This window comes from Globicephala melas, chromosome 3 (genome assembly GCF_963455315.2).
Source record: "Globicephala melas chromosome 3, mGloMel1.2, whole genome shotgun sequence".
NCBI lineage: Eukaryota > Metazoa > Chordata > Mammalia > Artiodactyla > Delphinidae > Globicephala > Globicephala melas.
Window position 1 is genome coordinate 94,799,676 of NC_083316.1, and position 21,434 is coordinate 94,821,109.

The 21,434-nt window shown below is 39.6% G+C and overlaps 1 protein-coding gene across 1 annotated transcript in view; it reads left to right on the forward strand.

The window, feature by feature from the left end:
- Window positions 1-21,434, forward strand: part of LVRN (laeverin) — an 83,155-nt gene that overhangs the window by 28,177 nt on the left and 33,544 nt on the right. Inside the window, exons 4-6 of the mRNA XM_030869841.2 lie at window positions 9,839-9,965; window positions 16,387-16,541; window positions 17,988-18,101. Of these exons, the coding sequence (XP_030725701.1) occupies window positions 9,839-9,965; window positions 16,387-16,541; window positions 17,988-18,101 (396 nt within the window). The remainder of the gene's footprint in view (window positions 1-9,838; window positions 9,966-16,386; window positions 16,542-17,987; window positions 18,102-21,434) is intronic.

Below are 21,434 nucleotides of genomic sequence, written 5' to 3' on the forward strand. Positions count from 1 at the left end.
ACCCAATTATACTCTCTTTACGTAATAATCCTTTAGAGAAATATCAAGGTTATTGTAGCAGTACTTTATAGACTGGTTCACTCCCTACGCTAGAGTGTGGAGGTAAGTAGGGCCAGTGCCTCAGGCCCAGTTCTTCCTAGTCAGATCGACTTCACCGGGCTGAGGAGAGTCAGGCCCTACAGCAGGTGGAGGCGCTCTCCTGGGCCCGTGAACTTCCAGGCTTGTGCCATTGACTTGTGGAGGCAAGGAAGCTGTGGACGAGCCAAGTCTGTCACCAGGGGGAGAATCGTTCAAAGCCCCTCCTCCTAAGGATGAATTAATAATACCGTGTTAGATGCAAACAACAACTCATTTTCCTCAGCTGTTGGATCCAGCCTGATTTCCCTTATTGAACAATCATTGGCCAGATGCTTCATATTCACAGATATAACATGAGCCAAGTCAGATGTTCATGGCATATATTGATAAATCTACTCAGGCATGAGGTGGAAGCCCATGGTTTGTACCTGGCATGAAGGAGTGGGCCCGGAGCTCACGCGTGACCCAAGGTGACTGTCAGCATCCTCATCTCCAGTGGCTTGTTGCTCTCAATGCTGCTGCACAGTGAATAATTCTTATAAAGGATCATACCTGTTTCTTCACGAAAGATCACCCTGGAAAGAAAGCCAGCTGCGACAGAAAGCAAAGAGGAAATGGAACATGCCTAAGAAAGTCATGGTCTTAGCCAGAAACTTGAAATTTGGGATGAGTTTATCAGTGGAATGTTGCACTTGGCTCTGGCTCAGCTCTGGGAAGTGAAGGAGTCCATCATAGACTCTACAGGGAACCAGACTGTACTCTTGGAATAGCATCCAGACTCTACAAAGATGACTCATTAAGTAAGAGATAAAAATTTAGTGAAGTTGAAAATGTGGTTCATGCGTGGCATGAGGATAAACATAAGACACGGATAACTAAGGTTGGAAATAACATATTTTGAGTAGAATTTATCACACGTGGACATGTGTAAAGATATTCTGCTCTTAGATGTTGAGGTCTGCTGTGTCTAAGGAGGGCCACAAGGACACACTGGTGGGCTAGGTGTGACTTTGAAGGAACCTTATGGCTGCGTTCCCGAAACGTTCTGCACCTGTTTGTGATCCTAGCTGCCCTGCCTCTTCCCCCACAGCTCGGAATCATCGTTTGCCTCCCTTTTGGCTTAAAGAGTGGTCGTTTACCAGAGGAGCTTTGTAACCTGGAAATTTACATGCAAACAATTGTTGTTAACTGCCTTTTTTCCTCCCATAACTGCCTTTTTTCCTCCCAAGACTACAGTTAATTTGCACACATTATCCTGAACATGGGGAAAGGCGACTGTTATTTCCACTCAGTAGCGTGGGCTCTGGTTTAGATGTCTTCCTGGCCTTGCCGTGGAGGTGAGAGCTTGAGAAGGGGCAGGTACGGGTAGTGGTAGCGTTAGGGCCAGGGAGGAGTCCTGGGCCCCTCTTTCGCAGGATAATGGGGCCTGGCGGGGAGGAGGCTGCAAGGAAGGAGGGGCTCCAGGCAGGAGGCTTCCAAAACAGGTGGCTGCATTTTGTGAAAGGGGAGCGTTCCTGAAGCCCTCAGGTAATTCAAAAGTCACTTGATTCAAGACAAATTCTCCAGCAGAAGTAAAAGCCAAGTCAGATAAACGTGGTCGTGGAGGGCAGCAATCTGAAGATATTGTTGTGTTGCTTTTCGTTTTCTTTGCATTTTCTTTACTGTTTTGCAGAGAGCTCTTTCTCAAATTAACTGTATTCACGTCAGTATAATTATCTAATTCCCTCCTCGCTAACTTTCATTCTAGGGTTATAAGTTTCATATGTGTTTTTTAGCTAACACTGACAACTCTATTTAAAAGTGCTCAGGTGGTATTGGGGATACCATGACTTCATATTAAAATACCAATGAATGTTAAAACAACATCACATTAGTCATCAAAGTCACACAGACAAGTTCAGATGCCCAAACGACAGCACGGTTGTGTTAAAATAACAGAACACGGCAGGGATTTATTTTCAGGTACTAATGAGGAAGTGTCATAAACAGAGAATATAATTCACTTGTTTCAACAACTATAAAGTCATAAGACTTTTGATGCACTTTTTAAAATTAAGGAAATTAACCTTATTTCAAATTTGGAAAATAAGATGGGACTATTAATGTGTTCTTTAACAAACCATTTTAAATTTGCATGGTTCAAATTTGCTTAATATGTTCTATACTGTTTAACCCCTATTAACTGCCAATTCTGGTTTGAATCGTTGGAAATATGTCCTGAAAAGGGAAGCAAGGATCCAAGGGACCCTTTGTCTCTTCCAGCATACAATCGACATTTTCTGTGGGGGTAGATACCATTCCCAGGATTATTTTTTTTTCTTACATCTTTATTGTCGTATAATTGCTTTACAATGGTGTGTTAGTTTCTGCTTTATAACAAAGTGAATCAGTTATACATATACATATGTTTCCATATCTCTTCCCTCTTGTGTCTCCCTCCCTCCCACCCTCCCTATCCCACCCCTCCAGGCGGTCACAAACAACAGAGCTGATCTCCCTGTGCTATGCGGCTTCTTCCCACTAGCTATCTACCTTACGTTTGGTAGTGTATATATGTCCATGCCACTCTCTCACTTTCTCACAGCTTACCATTCCCCCTCCCCATATCCTCAAGTCCATTCTCTAGTAGGTCTGTGTCTTTATTCCTGTCTTACCCCTAGGTTCTTCATGACATTTTTTTTTCTTAAATTCCATTTATATGTGTTAGCATATGGTATTTGTCTTTCTCTTTCTGACTTACTTCACTCTGTATGACAGACTCTAGGTCTATCCACCTCATTACAAATAGCTCAGTTTCGTTTCTTTTTATGGCTGAGTAATATTCCATTGTATATATGTGCCACATCTTCTTTATCCATTCATCCGATGATGGACACTTAGGTTGTTTCCATCTCCGGGCTATTGTAAATAGAGCTGTAATGAACATTTTGGTAATGACTCTTTTTGAATTATGGTTTTCTCAGGGTATATGCCCAGTAGTGGGATTGCTGGGTCATATGGTAGTTCTATTTCTAGTTTTTTAAGGAACCTCCATACTGTTTTCCATAGTGGCTGTACCAATTCACATTCCCACTAGCAGTGCAAGAGTGTTCCCTTTTCTCCACACCCTCTCCAGCATTTATTGTTTGTAGATTTTTTATAATGGCCATTCTGACTGGTGTGAGATTATATCTCATTGTAGTTTCGATTTGCATTTCTCTAATGATTAATGATGTTGAGCATTCTTTCATGTGTTTGTTGGCAGTCTGTCTATCTTCTTTGGAGAAATGTCTATTTATGTCTTCTGCCCATTTTTGCATTGGGTTGTTTGTTTTTTTGTTATTGAGCTGCATGAGCTGCTTATAAATTTTGGAGATTAATCCTTTGTCAGTTGCTTCATTTGCAAATATTTTCTCCCATTCTGAGGGTTGTCTTTTGGTCTTGTTTATGGTTTGCTTTGCTATGCAAAAGCTTTGAAGTTTCATTAGGTCCCATTTGTTTATTTTTGTTTTTATTTCCATTTCTCTAGGAGGTGGGTCGAAAAGGATCTTGCTGTGATTTATGTCATAGAGTGTTCTGCCTATGTTTTCCTCTAAGAGTTTTATAGTTTCTGGCCTTACATTTAGGTCTTTAATCCATTTTGAGCTTATTTTTGTGTATGGTGTTAGGGAGTGATCTAATCTCATACTTTTACATGTACCTGTCCAGTTTTCCCAGCACCACTTATTGAAGAGGCTGTCCTTTCTCCACTGTACATTCCTGCCTCCTTTATCAAAGATAAGGTGACCATATGTGTGTGGGTTTGTCTCTGGGCTTTCTATCCTGTTCCATTGATCTATTTTTCTGTTTTTGTGCCAGTACCATACTGTCTTGATGACTGTAGCTCTGTAGTATAGTCTGAAGTCAGGGAGCCTGATTCCTCCAGCTCCGTTTTTCGTTCTCAAGATTGCTTTGGCTCTTCAGGGCCTTTTGTGACATTTTTTGTTCTAGTTCTGTGAAAAATGCCAGTGGTAGTTTGATAGGGATGGCATTGAATCTGTAGATTGCTTTGGGCAGTAGAGTCATTTTCACAATGTTGATTCTTCCGATCCAAGAACATGGTATATCTCTCCATCTATTTGTATCATCTTTAATTTCTTTCATCAGTGTCTTATAATTTTCTGCATACAGGTCTTTTGTCTCCTTAGGTAGGTTTATTCCTAGCTATTTTATTCTTTTTGTTGCAGTGGTAAATGGGTTGTTTTTTTAATTTCACTTTCAGATTTTTCATCATTAGTGTGTAGGAATGCCAGAGATTTCTGTGCATTAATTTTGTATCCTGCTACTTTACCAAATTAATTGATTAGCTCTAGTAGTTTTCTGGTAGCATCTTTAGGATTCTCTATGTATAGTATCATGTCATCTGCAAACAGTGACAGCTTTCCTTCTTGTTTTCCGATTTGGATCTCCTTTTCTTCTTTGATTGCTGTGGCTAAAACGTCCAAAACTATGTTGAATAAGAGTGGTGAGAGTGGGCAACCTTGTCTTGCTCCTGATCTTAGTGGAAATGCTTTCAGTTTTTCACCATTGAGGACGATGTTGGCTGTGGGTTTGTCATATATGGCCTTTATTATGTTGAGGAAAGTTCCCTCTATGCCTACTTTCTGCAGGGTTTTTATCATAAATCGGTGTTGAATTTTGTCAAAAGCTTTTTCTGCATCTATTGAGATGATCATATGGTTTTTCTCCTTCAATTTGTTAATATGGTTTATCACATTGATTGATTTGCATATATTGAAGAATCCTTGCATTCCTGGAATAAACCCCACTTGATCATGGTGTATGATCCTTTTAATGTGCTGTTGGATTCTGTTTGCTAGTATTTTGTTGAGGATTTTTGCATCTATGTTCATCAGTGATATTGGCCTTTAGTTTTCTTTCTTTGTGACATCCTTGTCTGGTTTTGGTATCAAGGTGATGGTGGCCTCGTAGAATGAGTTTGGGAGTGTTCCTCCCTCTGCTATATTTTGGAAGAGTTTGAGAAGGATAGGTGTTAGCTCTCCTCTAAATGTTTGGTAGAATTTGCCTGTGAAGCCATCTGGTCCTGGGCTTTTGTTTGTTGGAAGATTTTTAATCACAGTTTCAATTTCAGTGCTTGTGATTGGTCTGTTCATATTTTCTATTTCTTCCTGATTCAGTTTTGGCAGGTTGTGCATTTCTAAGAATTTGTCCATTTCTTCCAGGTTGTCCATTTTATTGGCATAGAGTTGTTTGTAGTAATCTCTCATGATCTATTGTATTTCTGTAGTGCCAGTTGTTACTTCTCCTTTTTCATTTCTAATTCTATTGATTTGAGTCTTCTCCCTTTTTTTCTTGATGAGTCTGGCTAATGGTTTATCAATTTTGTTTACCTTCTCAAAGAACCAGCTTTTAGTTTTATTGATCTTTGCTATCGTTTCCTTCATTTCTTTTTCATTTATTTCTGATCTGATCTTTATGATTTCTTTCCTTCTGCTAACTTTGGGATTTTTTTGTTCTTCTTTCTCTAATTGCTTTAGGTGCAAGGTTAGGTTGTGTATTCGAGATGTTTCCTCTTTCTTAAGGTAGGGTTGTATTGCTATAAACTTCCCTCTTAGAACTGCTTTTGCTGCATCCCATAGGTTTTGGATCATCGTGTCTCCATTGTCATTTGTTTCTAGGTATTATTTTATTTCCTCTTTGATTTCTTCAGTGATCACTTCGTTATTAAGTAGTGTATTGTTTAGCCCCCATGTGTTTGTATTTTTTACAGATCTTTTCCTGTAATTGATATCTAATTTCATAGCGTTGTGGTCGGAAAAGATACTTGATAAAATTTCAATTTTTTTTAATTTACCAAGGCTTGATTTGTGACCCAAGATATGATCTATCCTGGAGAATGTTCCATGAGCACTTGAGAAGGAAGTGTGTTCTATTGTTTTTGGGTGGAATGTCCTATAAATATCAATGAAGTCCATTTTATTTAATATATCATTTAACGCTTGTGTTTCCTTATTTATTTTCATTTTGGATGATCTGTTCATTGGTGAAAGTGGGGTGTTCAAGTCCCCTACTATGATTGTGTTACTGTCGATTTCCCCTTTTATGGCTGTTAGCATTTGCCTTTTTTATTGAGGTGCTCCTATGTTGGGTGCATAAATATTTACAATTGTTATATCTTCTTCTTGGATCGATCCCTTGATCATTATGTAGTGTCCTTCTTTGTCTCTTGTAATAGTCTTTATTTTAAAGTCTATTTTGTCTCATGTGAGAATTGCTACTCCAGCTTTCTTTTGGTTTCCATTTGCATGGAATAGCTTTTTCCATCCCCTTACTTTCAATCTGTATGTGTCTCTAGGTCTGAAGTGGGTCTCTTGTAGACAGCATATATATAGATCTTGTTTTTGTATCCATTCAGCCAATCTGTGTCTTTTGGTGGGAGCATTTAGTCAATTTACATTTAAGATAAATATTGATATATATGTTCCTATTCCCATTTTCTTAATTGTTTTCGGTTCGTTATTGTAGGTCTTTTACTTGTCTTTTGTTTCTTGCCTAGAGAAGTTCCTTTAGCATTTGTTGTACAGCTGGTTTGGTAGTGCTGAACTCTCTCAGCTTTTGCTTGTCTGTAAAGGTTTTAATTTCTCCATCAAATCTGAATGAGATCCTTGCTGAGTAGAGTAATCTTGGTTGCGGGTTTTTCTCCTTCATCACTTTAAATATGTCCTGCCAGTCCCTTCTGGCTTGCAGAGTTTCTGCTGAAAGATCAGTTGTTAACCTTATGGGGATTCCCTTGTGTGTTATTTGTTGTTTTTCCCTTGCTGCTTTTAATATGTTTTCCTTGTATTTAATTTTTGACAGTTTGAATAATATGTGTCTTGGCGTATTTCTCCTTGGATTTATCCTGTGTTGGAGTCTCTGTGCTTCCTGGACTTGATTAAGTATTTCCTTTCCCATATTAGGGATGTTTTCAACTATAAACTCTTCAAATATTTTCTCAGTCCCTTTCTTTTTCTCTTCTTCTTCTGGAACCCCTATAATTCGAATGTTGGTGCGTTTAATGTTGTCCCAGAGGTCTCTGAGACTGTCCTCAGTTTTTTTCATTCTTTTTTCTTTATTCTGCTCTGCAGTAGTTATTTCCACTATTTTATCTTTCAGGTCACTTATCCGTTCTTTTGCCTCAGTTATTCTGATATTGATCCCATCTAGAGTAGTTTTAATTTCATTTATTGTGTTGTTCTTCATTGTTTGTTTCATCTTTAGTTCTTCTAGGTCCTTGTTAAATGTTTCTTGCATTTTGTCTATTCTATTTCCAAGATTTCGGATCATCTTTACTATCATTATTCTGAATTCTTTTTCAGGTAGACTGCCTATTTCCTCTTCATTTGTTAGGTATGGTGGGTTTTTATCTGCTCCTTCATCTGCTGTGTGTTTTTCTGTCTTCTCATTTTGCTTATCTTACTGTGTTTGGGGTCTCCTTTTTGCAGGCTGCAGGTTCGTAGTTCCCATTGTTTTTGGTGTCTGTCCCCAGTGGCTAAGGTTGGTTCAGTGGGTTGTGTAGGCTTCCTGGTGGAGGGGACTAGTGCCTGTGTTCTGGTGGTTGAGGCTGGATCCTGTCTTTCTGGTGGGCAGGTCCACGTCTGGTGGTGTGTTTTGGGGTGTCTGTGGACTTATTATGATTTTAGGCAGCCTCTCTGCTAATAGGTAGGGTTGTGTTCCTGTCTTGCTAATTGTTTGGAGTATGATATCCAGCACTGTAGCTTGCTAGTCGTTGAGTGAAGCTGGGTGCTGGTGTTGAGATGGAGATCTCTGGGAGATTTTCACTGTTTGATATTATGTGGAGCTGGGAGGTCTCTTGTGGACCAGTGTCCTGAAGTTGGCTCTCCTACCTCAGAGGCACAGCACTGACTCCTGGCTGTAGCACAAAGAACCTTTCATCCACACGGCTCAGAATAAAAGGGAGAAAAAGTAGAAAGAATTAGAAGAAGAAAGAAAGAAAGAAAGAAAGAAAGAAAGGAGGAAGGGAGGGAGGGAGGAAGGAAGGAAGGAAGGAGTGAAAGAAGGAAAAAAGAAATAAAGAAAGAAGATAAAGTAAAATAAAATAAAGTAAGATAAAATATAATAAATTTATTAAAATAAAAAATAATTATTAAGAAAAAAATTTAAAAAAAAATGGACAGATAGAACCCTAGGACAAATGGTGGAAGCAAAGCTATACAGACAAAATCTCACACAGAAGGATACACATACACACTCACAAAAAGAGGAAAAGGGGGAAAAATCATAAATCTTGCTCTCAAAGCCCACCTGCTCAATTTGGGATGATTCGTTGTCTATTCACATATTCCACAGATGCAGGGTACATCAAGTTGATTGTGAAGCTTTAGTCCGCTGCTCCTGAGGCTGCTGGGAGAGATTTCCCTTTCTCTTCTTTGTTCTCACAGCTCCCAGGGGTCAGCTTTGGATCCGGCCCCGCCTCTGCGTGTAGGTCGCCGGAGGGCATCTGTTCTTCGCTCAGACAGGACGGGGTTAAAGGAGCAGCTGCTTCAGGAGCTCTGGCTCACTCAGGCCGTGGGGAGGGAGGGGCATGGAGTGCGGGGCGGGCCTGCGGCGGCAGAGGCCGGCGTGACGTTGCACCAGCCTGAGGCGCACCGTGCGTTCTCCTGGGAAGTTGTCCCTGGATCCCGGGACCCTGGCAGTGGCGGGCTGCACAGGCTCCCCGGAAGCAGGGTGTGGACAGTGACCTGTGCTCGCACACAGGCTTCTTGGTGGCGGCAGCAGCAGCCTTAGCGTCTCATGCCCATCTCTGGGTCCGCGCTTTTAGCCGCGGCTTGCGCCAGTCTCTGGAGCTCCTTTAAGCAGTGCTCTTAATCCCCTCTCCTCGCGCACCAGGAAACAAAGAGGGAAGAAAAAGTCTCTTGCCTCTTCGGCAGGTCCAGACTTTTCCCCTGGACTCCCTCCCTCCCGGCCAGCCGTGGTGCACTAACCCCCTGCAGGCTGTGTTCACGCCGCCAACCCCAGTCCTCTCCCTGCGCTCCGACGGAAGTCCAAGCCTCAGCTCCCAGCCCCACCCTCCCCGGCGGGGGAGCAGACAAGCCTCTCGGGCTGGTGAGTGCCAGTCGGCCCTGCTCCTCTGTGTGGGAATTTCTCCGCTTTGCCCTCTGCACCCCTGTTGCTGTGCTCTCCTCCGCGGCTCTGAAGCTCTCCCCCGTCCGCCACCTGCAGTCTCCTCCCGTGAAGGGGCTTCCTAGTGTGTGGAAACCTTTCCTCCTTCACACCTCCCTCCCACTGGTGCAGGTCTCGTCCCTATCCTTTTGTCTCTGTTTATTCTTTTTTCTTTTGCCCTACCCGGGTACGTGGGGGGTTTCTTGACTTTTGGAAGGTCTGAGGTCTTCTGCCAGCGTTCAGTAGGCGTTCTGTAGGAGTTGTTCCACGTGTAGATGTATTTCTGGTGTATCAGTGTGGAGGAAGGTGATCTCTGCCTCTTACTCTTCTGCCATCTTCCCCTTGTCTCTCCCAGGATTATTAATGAACTACAAAATTTTACATGTTATTGCAAAAGAGTGAAATAGCACACTTTCTGAGGAACCACTGTTCTCAGCTTAGTGAATAGCCTTCTGGGCTTTTCTCATTGTGTGGACACATTCAAACGTTTTATTATGCAGCTTCCTCTGAAAAGATAAGCCTTTGGCTTCAGAGCATCAGGGAACTGGAGCAAGCAGGCTGCCACTTTCCAAAAATCACTACTGCTTTTCCTAATCACTGCTTAATTGTTTCTGTTTAGATACGCATCTGGGCCCGGAAAGAAGCCATCGCAGCTGGAAATGCAGACTTTGCTTTGAACATCACAGGTCCCATCTTCTCTTTTCTGGAGGATTTATTTAATATTAGTTACCCTCTTCCAAAAACAGGTGAGGCATCTTCCCTTACAATGTATTTGATTTCCTATTATGGGGGCCCTGGGTTGAGATCAAAAGGTACCTAGACGGGCCTCCAAGGACCCATTGGCACTTTGCTATTTTTGCTGTTTCGGAGTTAGCCCCGCTGGCTTCCCATCATTATGTCCTACACCTTCCTAAACACACAGGGGCCTGTCTGTTCTTTCTCTGCATCATTCCATGTGCCCAGTAAGTGCTCGGAGAGCTACCTGGCTTTAGATCCCTCCTGGATACTCACTGGCAACTTACATCCTCCAGACCCTGTCTTCTCTCTTGCATTCTGTCCTTTCCTCTCATAACATGAGTGTGCAATGCAGTGTTCTGCATCCTTTTAGCCGCTTGTGTGAGTTACTCCAGTTCACTTCAGTAAGGTTTTGTTGGTTTTTCAAAAAATATTCTCTAGCTGTGAGTCATTGGATTAGGACCTGGGGGTCCCATCTGTGAATTTTTGTTGTATAAAATTGGGATCATGTGTGAACATAATATGATCCTCGAAGGAATATGTAAACATTTTATTTCTCATAGATCTGTATGGAATGTCCTTAAAATTATGTGAGCCACTCAGCTCAGAAAGTTGTTGCATGTTTTTTCTATCAAAATTAAGGGTATCATGTAAGTGTGTTTTGTTCCTCTGACAGGTTAGTTAGTTGAAGTCTTGGGGAAAAGTATGTTTGGCCTTTACTGGCATATAGTAGAAGGAAAGTGGGGAGTAAAAATTGGGGAGCTCAAGCCTCTTGAACACTGGGAAGCCAGGGGCTCTGCAGCTCAAGCCTTCTGCTGAGGAGGGATGGGGAGTGAAGGAATGGGGACTAGCCTTGACCCCCTCACGGATCCCAGAGGAGATACCCGTCATTTAGAAAGTTGGAGGCGGCAGGAATCTGGGCATGGAAACCAAGTTCTGGCACTTCTGTGGCTGGAAGATCGCAAGATAACCCTTGTCTAGGCAAGCAAATTTCCATTTGTCTTTATTTAGGTAAGGAGAAGTCCAGAGTTATTCTTGATATCCTGTTCTGTCAAAGCATCTCCTCCATCCAGTTAGTCACCTCCTTATTATCTCCACATCCATCCACTTCTTCCCATCCCCCTCATTCTCCCTAGTTTACATCACCAACAGCTTGACCACAACAGCTCTTACTTAGTTTCACCACTTTCGTTCTTGTCTCCTCCAATCCATCTTCCACACTGAGGCCAGAGGGATTTTTCCAAAGCAAAATCTGATCATGTTACTATCCTCTAAAACCTCTCTGTGGCTTCCCATTTGAAGATAAAGTCCAAATTCCACACCCTGTCTTTGTAACAGTGCATCTTTTGCCAACCTCTTGGGGCTTTTCACAGTTTCTCAGGGTAGAGGGATGCTCTAACACCATCTCTATCCTCTCCTACACTTTCATCTTCCTCTCCTCTCCTTCAGGCTCTTGCACATGCAGTTTGCACATCCTGCCATACCTTTTACCCAACAGGTTGATTCTTATATTTCTCAACTCAGTGCCCCCTCCTCCATGAAGTTTTCCCTGACACCATCTCTAATGCTTCCACAGCATCCTGTGCACCCCTGCATTCAAGTTCTTGACCTAATAGATCCTAATCATCTCCCCCAGTAGGTCGAGGGCAAGTTGCGGGTCAGGATCTTGACTGTCCTTTTTTAAGTACTCTCAGAGCCTATGACAGTGCTTCTCTCAGAGTGGTAAACAGTAAACATTTTTTTGGGGGGGGGGAGGAGGAATAAATACATGCAATGAGTTCGGTAATTCCATGTAAATTGTGGCTAGACTACCAACTCTTGGAAGTCAGAGTTATATTGGCACTTTTTTTGTATCTTTCATAGCATCTCAGCCAATGTTGCTCTGTGAGCACACGTGCAGGTGGTGCTTAGTCAAAACCGCATTTTGATAGATGATTAAAATAAGGAGTTTCAGGCTTCGCTGGTGGCGCAGTGATTGATAGTCTGCCTGCCGATGCAGGGGACACGGGTTCGTGCCCCAGTCCGGGAAGATCCCACATGCCGCGGAGTGGCTGGGCCCGTGAGCCATGGCCGCTGAGCCTGTGCGTCCAGAGCCTGTGCTCCACAGTGGGAGAGGCCACAACAGTGAGAGGCCCGTGTACCGCAAAAAAAAATAAATTAAAAATAAATAAAATAAGGAGTTTCTCTATTACTGGATCTTTAAGAGAAAGATAAACTAATGTTTCCTAATTACTTTAACTTTTGGTTGAGTCATTTAAAAACAAGAACAAACAAACACACAAAAAAAGCAAGAAAGCCAAACCTTCCCTATCAGCATTTCCCACATACTCCTTACCCTTTACTCTCAGTGAGTCAGGTGAAAAGCCTTTTTATTTATTTCTTCCATGGTGTTCTTTTAGCTCACCTTCTTGAGGCTTGCTCAGTTGAATTCTAAGCCTCAGAATCTAAACGATGTGTATATATCTATTACATAGAATAGCATTTTTTTCTTTCTTTCTGCTTTTTTTATTTAAGTATAGTTGATTTACAATGTTTCAGGTGTACAGCAAAGTGATTCAGTTAGATACATATCTATTCTTTTTCAGATTCTTTTCCATTATAGGTTATTATAAGATACTGAATATAGTTCCCTGTGCTATACAGTAGGTCCTTGTTCTATATCTATTTTATATATAGCAGTGTGTATCTGTTTACCCCAAATTCCTAATTTACCCCTTTCCCCCTTACCCCTTTGGTAACCATAAGTTTGTTTTCTGTCTGTGAGTCTATTTCTGTTTTTAAAATAAGTTCATTTGTATCAATATTTTAGATTCCCCATATATGACAGTTGTCTTTCTCTGTCAGACTTACTTCGCTTAGTATGACAATCTCTAGGTCCATCATATTGCTGCAAATGGCATTATTTCATTTTTTTATGGATGAGTAATATTTCATTATGTGTATATATATATATATATATACACACACACACACACACACACACACACACACATTCATCTGTTGATGGATATTTAGGTTGTATCCATGTCTTGACTATTGTGAATAGTGCTGCTATGAACATTGGGGTGCATGTATCTTTTCAAATTAGAGTTTTCGTCTTTAGAACAACATTTTTTTTTCTGGTGTTGCTATCATTTTAATTCACTCTGTTTAAAGTCAGAAGTGGACTGAAATATCAAAATATTACAGAGATGATAGAGTTGGCTGTTTGGGTTGTTGTAAGTTTTGAAAGAAAAAGTGGCATCATGATGCTTTTAGGAATAAATATGGGCATTTGAGATTTGCAAACTTTTAAAATGGCAACTTCCCTTTTAAGTTTTTATTTTACTCTTAACTTGTAACTATATCAGGCTAATGATATGTATTGTACATCCCAGCATGATCTGTATTTTTGTAGTAGTAAAACTCAAGTACAATAGAAATCATAAAGCAATGAAATAATGACCATAATCAATTAGAAGCTACTGAGTAAATGAGAATCACCTGTTACTTTCCTAGGTGCTCTGTGAATGCAGAAGTAGATGGCTGAGGCTCTCTGTTCAAGTAGCTCAGTTAGGGAGATAGATTCTACATGTTAAAAGCAAAAGCAACAAATTGCTAAGTATGAGATAACGTACTGGGTAAAAAAAAACTCTTAAAAGAAAAAGGATTGATAACTGGTAATGGGAGTAGCCCAAATATATAAAGAACACCTACAAATAAATAAGAAAAATACAATATAAAAAAACAAGTAAAAGATATATGAATAGATGTTTTACAGAAAAGGAAATAGATATGACTGATAAACTTATGGAGCGATACTTAGCCTCATTAAGCAATCTGAGAAATGAATATCCAAGGCCACAGTGAGGCACCATTTCATACCATTCAGTTGTCAAAGAGTAGGCATTCTGACAAATGCCAATAGAAAGTGACATTGTTGAAGGGAGTATCAGTTGTTACAACTTTGAAACTTATTTGTTATCTTACAATGTTGATCATTAGAATACCTTAAAACTCAGTAATTCCATTGCTAGATATACCCCAAGAGGAATTTGGGCATATATGTGCCAGAAGACATGTGCAAGAATGTTCATAGCCACACTTTTCATATTAGCCCCAAACTGAAAGCAACCAAAATGGTCACCGATAGGAGAATGGATAGATACAGTGTGGTTCATTCACACAACGGGAAACTATCCAGCAATGAAAATGAAACACTCTTTCTAAAGTTTAAAAACAAAAGAAACCTAAACAATATAATATTTAGGCAATATTATATATAATATTAGCAACAATATATATATTCCCTTGGTTTTTCTTAAACAATGGAATGATAAACACCAAGTTCAGGATAGTGGTGAATCTCTGGAAGAATAAGCCAAAGGTTGAGTTGAGAAGGAGCACAGAGGAAGATGTAAGTCAGCTGTTCCCAAATGTTACCATGCACTGGAATCACTTGCAAGGCTGGTTAAACCACAGATTGCTGCTCCTGACCCCAGAGTTTCTGATTCAGTAGGTCTGGGGTTGGTCCCAGAATTTTTATTTCTGATAAGCTCCCTGGTGGTGCTGATGCTGCCAGTCTGGAAATCAGAATACGAGTTATTAATAATAATCTAAATTAGGCACAGGCAAGCAATCAAATCTGGCCCACCGCCTATTTTTGTATGGTCCATGAGCTAAGATTGGTTTTTACAATTTTAAATGGTTGAAAAAAATCAAAGGAATAGGGCTTCCCTGGTGGCCCAGTGGTTGAGAGTCCACCTGCCGATGCGGGGGACACGGGTTCGTGCCCCGGTCCGGGAAGATCCCACATGCCGCGGAGTGGCTGGGCCCGTGAGCCATGGCCGCTGAGCCTGTGCGTCTGGAGCCTGTGCTCCGCAACGGGAGAGGCCACAACAGTGAGAGGCCCGTGTACCAAAAAAAAAAAAAAAAAAAAAAATTTGATTTTAAATAGACTTTATTTTTTAGAGCAGTTTTAGGTTTACAGAAAAATTGTGCCCAAGGTGTAGAGAGTCCTCATATACCTCCTCTCCCTCCCCTTGTCCCCAACCCCAGTTTCTCCTATTGTTAACGTCTGACATTGGTGTGGCTTTTTTAAAAATTACAATTGATGAACCTGTATTGATACATTTTTATTAACTAAAGTCCATAGTTTACATTAGAGTTTACTCTTTGTGTTGTACAGTTCTGTGAGTTTTGACAAATGTATATAGTAATGACAGGTCTCTACCATTACAGTATCATACAGATAGTTTCACTGTCATAAAAAATCCCCTGTGCTCTACCTATTCATTCTCCCTCTTTTCCCCAAGTCCCTGATAACTACTGATCTTTTACTGTCTCTATAGTTTTGCCTTTTCCATACTGTTATATACTAACTGGAATCATACCATGTGTGGCTTTTTCAGACTGGCTCCTTTCACTTAGTGACATGCATTTAAGTTTTCTCAGTGTCCTTTCATAGCTTGATAGCTCTTTTTTTTTTTTTTCTTTTTGCGGTACGCGGGCCTCTCACTGCTGTGGCTTCTCCCGTTGTGGAGCACAGGCTCCGGACGCGCAGGCTCAGTGGCCATGGCTCACTGGCCCAGCCGCTCCGCGGCATGTGGGATCTTCCCAGACCGGGGCACGAACCCGTGTCCCCTGCATTGGCAGGCGGACTCTCAACCACTGCGCCACCAGGGAAGCCCAGCTCATTTCTTTTTATCACTGAATAGTACTCTGTTGTATGGCTGTACTACAGTTTCTTTATCCATTCACCTATTAAAAGACATCTTGATTGCTTCCAAGTTTGGGCAGTTATGAATAAGACTGCTATAAATATTCATGTGCATGTTTCTGACATAAGTTTGTGACTCATTTGGGTAAATACCTAGGATCTCAGTTGCTAGACTGTATAGTCAGCCTATGTTTAGCCTTACAAGAAACTGCCAAATTGTCTTCTGAAGTGGCTGTACCATTTTGCATTCCCACCAGCAATGAATGAGAGTCTTTGTTGTTCCGCATCTTCTCCAGCATTTGGTGTTTTGTTTTGAATTGGTGTGTCATGGTATCTCATTGTCATTTTAATTTGAAAATTCCTAATGACATATGATGTTGAGCATGTTTTCATCTGTTTATTTGCCATTTGTATCTCTTTAGTGAAGTGTCTATTTAGATCTTTTGCTAATTTTGTAAAGTTATTTTCTTATTGTTGAGTTTCAAGGGTTCTTTGTATATTTTGAATATAGGTCCTTTGTCAAAAGTATTTAATTTTCATATAGTCAAAACAGTTTATTTTCTGGCTCTGTCTTTGGTATGTCTTTAAAGCCTTCTTTCCCCTTAAATTATAAATATTTACTTGCATTTTTCTTTCAGTAATTTTATGATTTCATTTTGAGATGTTTGTATCTGGAAGTCTCAAATTTTGAGGAAGAGATGATTTCATTTTTCCCTCCATTTAAATCCACTTAGATATAATTGCTTTGCCTACTTTTGACAACCGTGCAATGGAAAACTGGGGACTGTTGATGTTTGATGAGTCATTATTGTTGCTGCAACCAAATGATAAACTAACAGAAAAAAAGACTGTGATCTCCTATATTGTCTCCCACGAGATTGGACATCAGGCACGTGGTAAAACGTTCTTTCTTATTTCACATGAAAATATTCTCCAGCTGCTGTACCAAAAGTAGCGACCCCCCCAAACCCTGCTGTACACCAAATTTTAAAAATTATTTGAAAAGTGGGTCACTGAAAGAAAACAAGGAAGGATCTGTGTAATCAGATCCTGGGTGGATTTGAACTATTGGTGATAAATCACAGTGATGAGAACTTAAAGAACATTCACAGGTCATATATTTATATCCAAAGAGTAACTGTGTTCCACAAAGTTCTCTTCAGGAAAAGTAAGCCAAGCAGAGCTATGATTATTTGCTTTCCATTCCATCTTAAAATAGAGATATTCAAAAAAGTCACTGGAAGATATCCACATTTCATTAGCAGATTATTACAAACTTTTTTTTTTGAGAGAAGTTACAAGTTAAAGGATTATAGTCAATATACTAGTGTCAGTGAGGTGAGCAGTAATTAATCCTTGAGCTGCATCCCCAAAGGTGATGTAAGCAGGATTTATTTCATTAGATCTATATGCTTTTATGCTGTGATTTTTGAAGTTTAGTTATTTGTTTTGATGGAGATTCTCACATCTGCATTTTGACCTTTATAAATCAAGTTTGTCAAGAAAGACGTCATCTAAACTATGATATTGTTATCTTTTTGTTATATGGACTCCTAAGCAGTTTTGGAGAAGAGTGATTTACTGGGATTGAATAACACCCTGTTACACAGTCAACACATGCTTTCACAAGTTTTGATCAGTCACCCAAAGTGTCATTTTTTATTATAGCCTAAATGACACATTGTTTTGGAATACAGGCTGCTATTAGTTCATCACAGCTGTTATATAAGAATTTGGTTAAATACCAGGACGTGGATTTGTTGGTTTTGGAAATTATTGTGTTTTTCTTTCCTGATTCTATTTATCATCTGTTTGACAGTTTCTTTCTGGTAAGCTCAAATAGAAAATAATTATAGCTGTACCACTTTGCAGAACATATGAATACTTGAGTGATTTTTACATGGTGCACATCAAATCATGTCCTGAAAGCACAGTCATTGCTTACAGCAAGATCCTAATGTAGTCTGTTTAGAGGTATAAGATTCTGTAATTAGTAGGTGCTAAGTAAACTTTCAGGACTTCTGCTTTAACTTAACTTTGGGGCAAAATGGACAATTTAAGAACTGCTACTCTAGCTTACCTTATTTTTTAACATCACAATTTTAAAACAAAAATTGCTTTCAGTCATTGAATGTGAAATGATTATTTTAGAAGAAATGCATGACTGACATCTCTTCATGTTAAAACAGCGTCATTTTGGAGTCCTGTTTTCAAGTTTATCACTGATAGCAAAATGCATTTAATTTTGTCTTTGACCTTATATTTATTTCACATGCAATTACAATAAATTTTTCTTAAATTGAATTTAAGAATTTTTTTTTCCCAACTCTAAAAGTGGTTTGGAAACTTGGTTACCATGAATTGGTGGAACAATATCTGGCTCAATGAAGGTTTTGCATCTTATTTTGAGTTTGGAGTAATTAACGACTTCAATCCGAAACTCCCAAGGGTAAGTAGTTTGTTAAGTTAATTATAATTTTTTTCCCTTAATTATAAAAGTAATGCATGTTTATTGTGGAAAGTTTGTAAAATACAGAAAAATATAAGGAATATTAAATTATCTGTAATACCAGAGTTGATCAATTTTATCTTTTTGGTATGTTTTCTTTTTCCAGACTTTTATTATTATAAATATTCCTAAAAGACAATTACACAAAAATGTGTAATACCCTTTCTACTTCATACTATATCAAGAGCATTTTCACAAATCATTAAATCATTTTTGAAAACAAGATTTTTAAGGGTTGCCTAATATTTTATCATATCACCTTATAAGGTGTATATATTTAATATTTCCCTACTATTAGGTTTTAGGTTATTTTCATTTATTTCTACCTAGACTAAATTTTAAAGCACTTGTAATCAGTAGTCTATGGCTTTAATGATAAGAATATGCTATGTTATATACTCTAAATATTATGTTACATATAATATAGCTGATACTACATATAATACTAATAGCTGATATTGTATCTATTATAGCTGATATTCTTTTGCTGTTTTGAGTAAATAGTAATATGGAAAAATAAACTTATGGATGGGCAAATCTGATTATTTCAACTGTAAGTTATGGTTCTAATATTTTATTTAGAGTAATTAGATAGTGCTTTCAGAATCGCATGATAAAGCCAAATTGATTTTATTTGATTTAGGTGTTTAAATGTTTAAATTTAATACCATCTTTTGACACAGACCTCACTTTTTCACTCCAAGCCAGGGGTCCTTTCTCCCCCTCTGTTCCTGCCTCCTGCCATCCCTCTGATGCTCAGAGCTGCTGTTTCTGCTGCTCTTTGCTGGCCTTTCTCTCATCTCCCCTCCCAAGTGTTTCCAAGGCTCAATTTTTGGCCTCTTTCCTCCCTTCCCTACCCTCGCTCATTCAGAGTATATTGCCATTTGAAATGCTGATCTCCACTGGCCAGACCTTCTTTACAGGCTAAATTTATTCACTTTGATGGAGAGTCTAAGATTGTGTTCTTTCTATTGTATTGGTTGTAAATTTTCCCTCTTATGAAAGGAGGGAGATGGTAGGTAGATATTTGGTTTTTGTTGATTAAAAGGTTGGCAGAATAAAAAGTTGACAGACCTCTCTAGGTGCCACAGAAACTTAAAAAAAAAAAAATCCTTTTTTACCTGTTAGTGAAATTGTACTTTCTGGGAAGCACTGATGTAGCAGCCTCTTACTGCCCCAGTTCCATGCCACCCACTCTGCCCTTTTCAAACATCCTATAAAATGCCCACCATCACATAGTCCAGCCATTCTGCAGTACCTCTGCTCTTCCTCCCCTGGATTGGGCATCATTATATAGATCAGCAGAATGAAGTATTGAAAAGTTAATTGACTCGCCCAAGGTCATTTGCCTGATTGAGGCAGAACAGTGATTACATTCCAGTTACCTGGGTCTAGTCTGAAGATGAGGATAATGAGGATAATAACAATAATACTGTATTTACCATTCACTGAGTACTTAGGATTTATCTGCCTGGTAGTGTAAGTTCTATACACATATCATCTTACTCAATCTTCAAAATAATCATATGAGTATAGTTGTTATTTTTTTCTATTTTCTATTGAGGAAACTGAGGCATAGAAGCATTAGGTAAGTTATTCAAGGTCTCACAGTTATTAAAGGTCAGAGATGAGAGTCAGTTCCAGGTTTCTCTAACCGCAAAGCCCATGCCTTTAACCTCTGTGCTCTGCAGAGAAAACACCTGGGAGTGTTCTCGTTCTCAAGGAGTTCATGGTGTGTGTGTATATGTTCATTATATGACTCTTTGCATATACATAAACTTTATACACATACAGTAAATCTCAGTTGTCTTCAATAGTCCTTTCCGTATACTCTATACCTACAAAATTGTTTATATCTCTCTTTTATAAGGTAGCATCTACACATGGTTAGTGTCATCTATAACTGTTTTTGAAAGCATTTGGTTGTATTCCAAATTAACTCTGTGCTGAGAGTCAATATGGAAAGAAATTGCATTCCCATAAAACAATTAGATTCACCCTGTGTGTCCTTAATTGAATAGCCTATACTATCAATATCAATCAGTTACCTCTTAATGCAACTAAAATGGCTGAGATTACCATATCTGGAAACAGTGATGAAAACATATTACTAATGTTTTTGAAGCTAAGATGGTAAGCTTATCCTCTCTTTTACCATTTAGTTATTTCTTTTTATCATTGATTCTATATTTTTTTGTTTTATTTTATTTGTTTTTATACAGCATATTCTTATTAGTTATCCATTTTATACATATTAGTGTATACATGTCAATCCCAATCTCCCAATTCATCACACCACCACCTCCACCCCTGCTGCTTTCCCCCCTGGGCGTCCATACGTTTGTTCTCTGCATTTCTGTCTCAGTTTCTGCCCTGAAAACCAGTTCATCTGTACCATTTTTCTAGGTTCCACATATATACGTTAATATACGATATTTGTTTTTCTCTTTCTGACTTACTTCACTCCGTATGACAGTCTCTAGATTCATCCACGTCTCTACAAATGACCCAATTTCATTCCTTTTAATGGCTGAGTAATATTCCATTGCATATATGTACCACATCTTTATCCATTCATCTGTCGATGGGCATTTAGGTCGCTTCCATGACCTGGCTATTGTAAAGAGTGCTGCAATGAACATTAGGGTGCATGTGTCTTTTTCAATTGTGGTTTTCTCTGGGTATATGCCCAGTAGTGGGATTGCTGGGTCATATGGAAATTCTATTTTTAGTTTTTTAAGGAACCTCCATACTGTTCTCCATAGTGGCTGTATCAATTTACATTCCCACCAACAGTGCAAGAGGGTTCCCTTTTCTCTACACCCTCTCCATCATTTGTTGTTTGTAGATTTTCTGATTATGCCCATTCTAACTGGTGTGAGGTGGTACCTCATTGTAATTTTTTTTTTTGGCGGTACGTGGGCCTCTCACTGTTGTGGCCTCTCCCATTGCGGAGCACAGGCTCCGGACGCGCAGGCTCAGCGGCCATGGCTCATGGACCTAGCCACTCCGCGGCATGTGGAATCTGCCGGACCAGGGCACGAACCCACGTCCCCTGCATTGGCAGGCGGACTCTCAACAACTGAGCCACCAGGGAAGCTCCTCATTGCAGTTTTGATTTGCATTTCTCTAATAATTAGTGATGTTGAGCAACTTTTCATGTGCTTCTTGGCCATCTGCTATGTCTTCTTTGGAGAAACGTCTATTTAGGTCTTCTGCCCATTTTTGGATTGGGTTGTTTTTTTTTTAATATTGAGCTGCATGAGCTGTTTA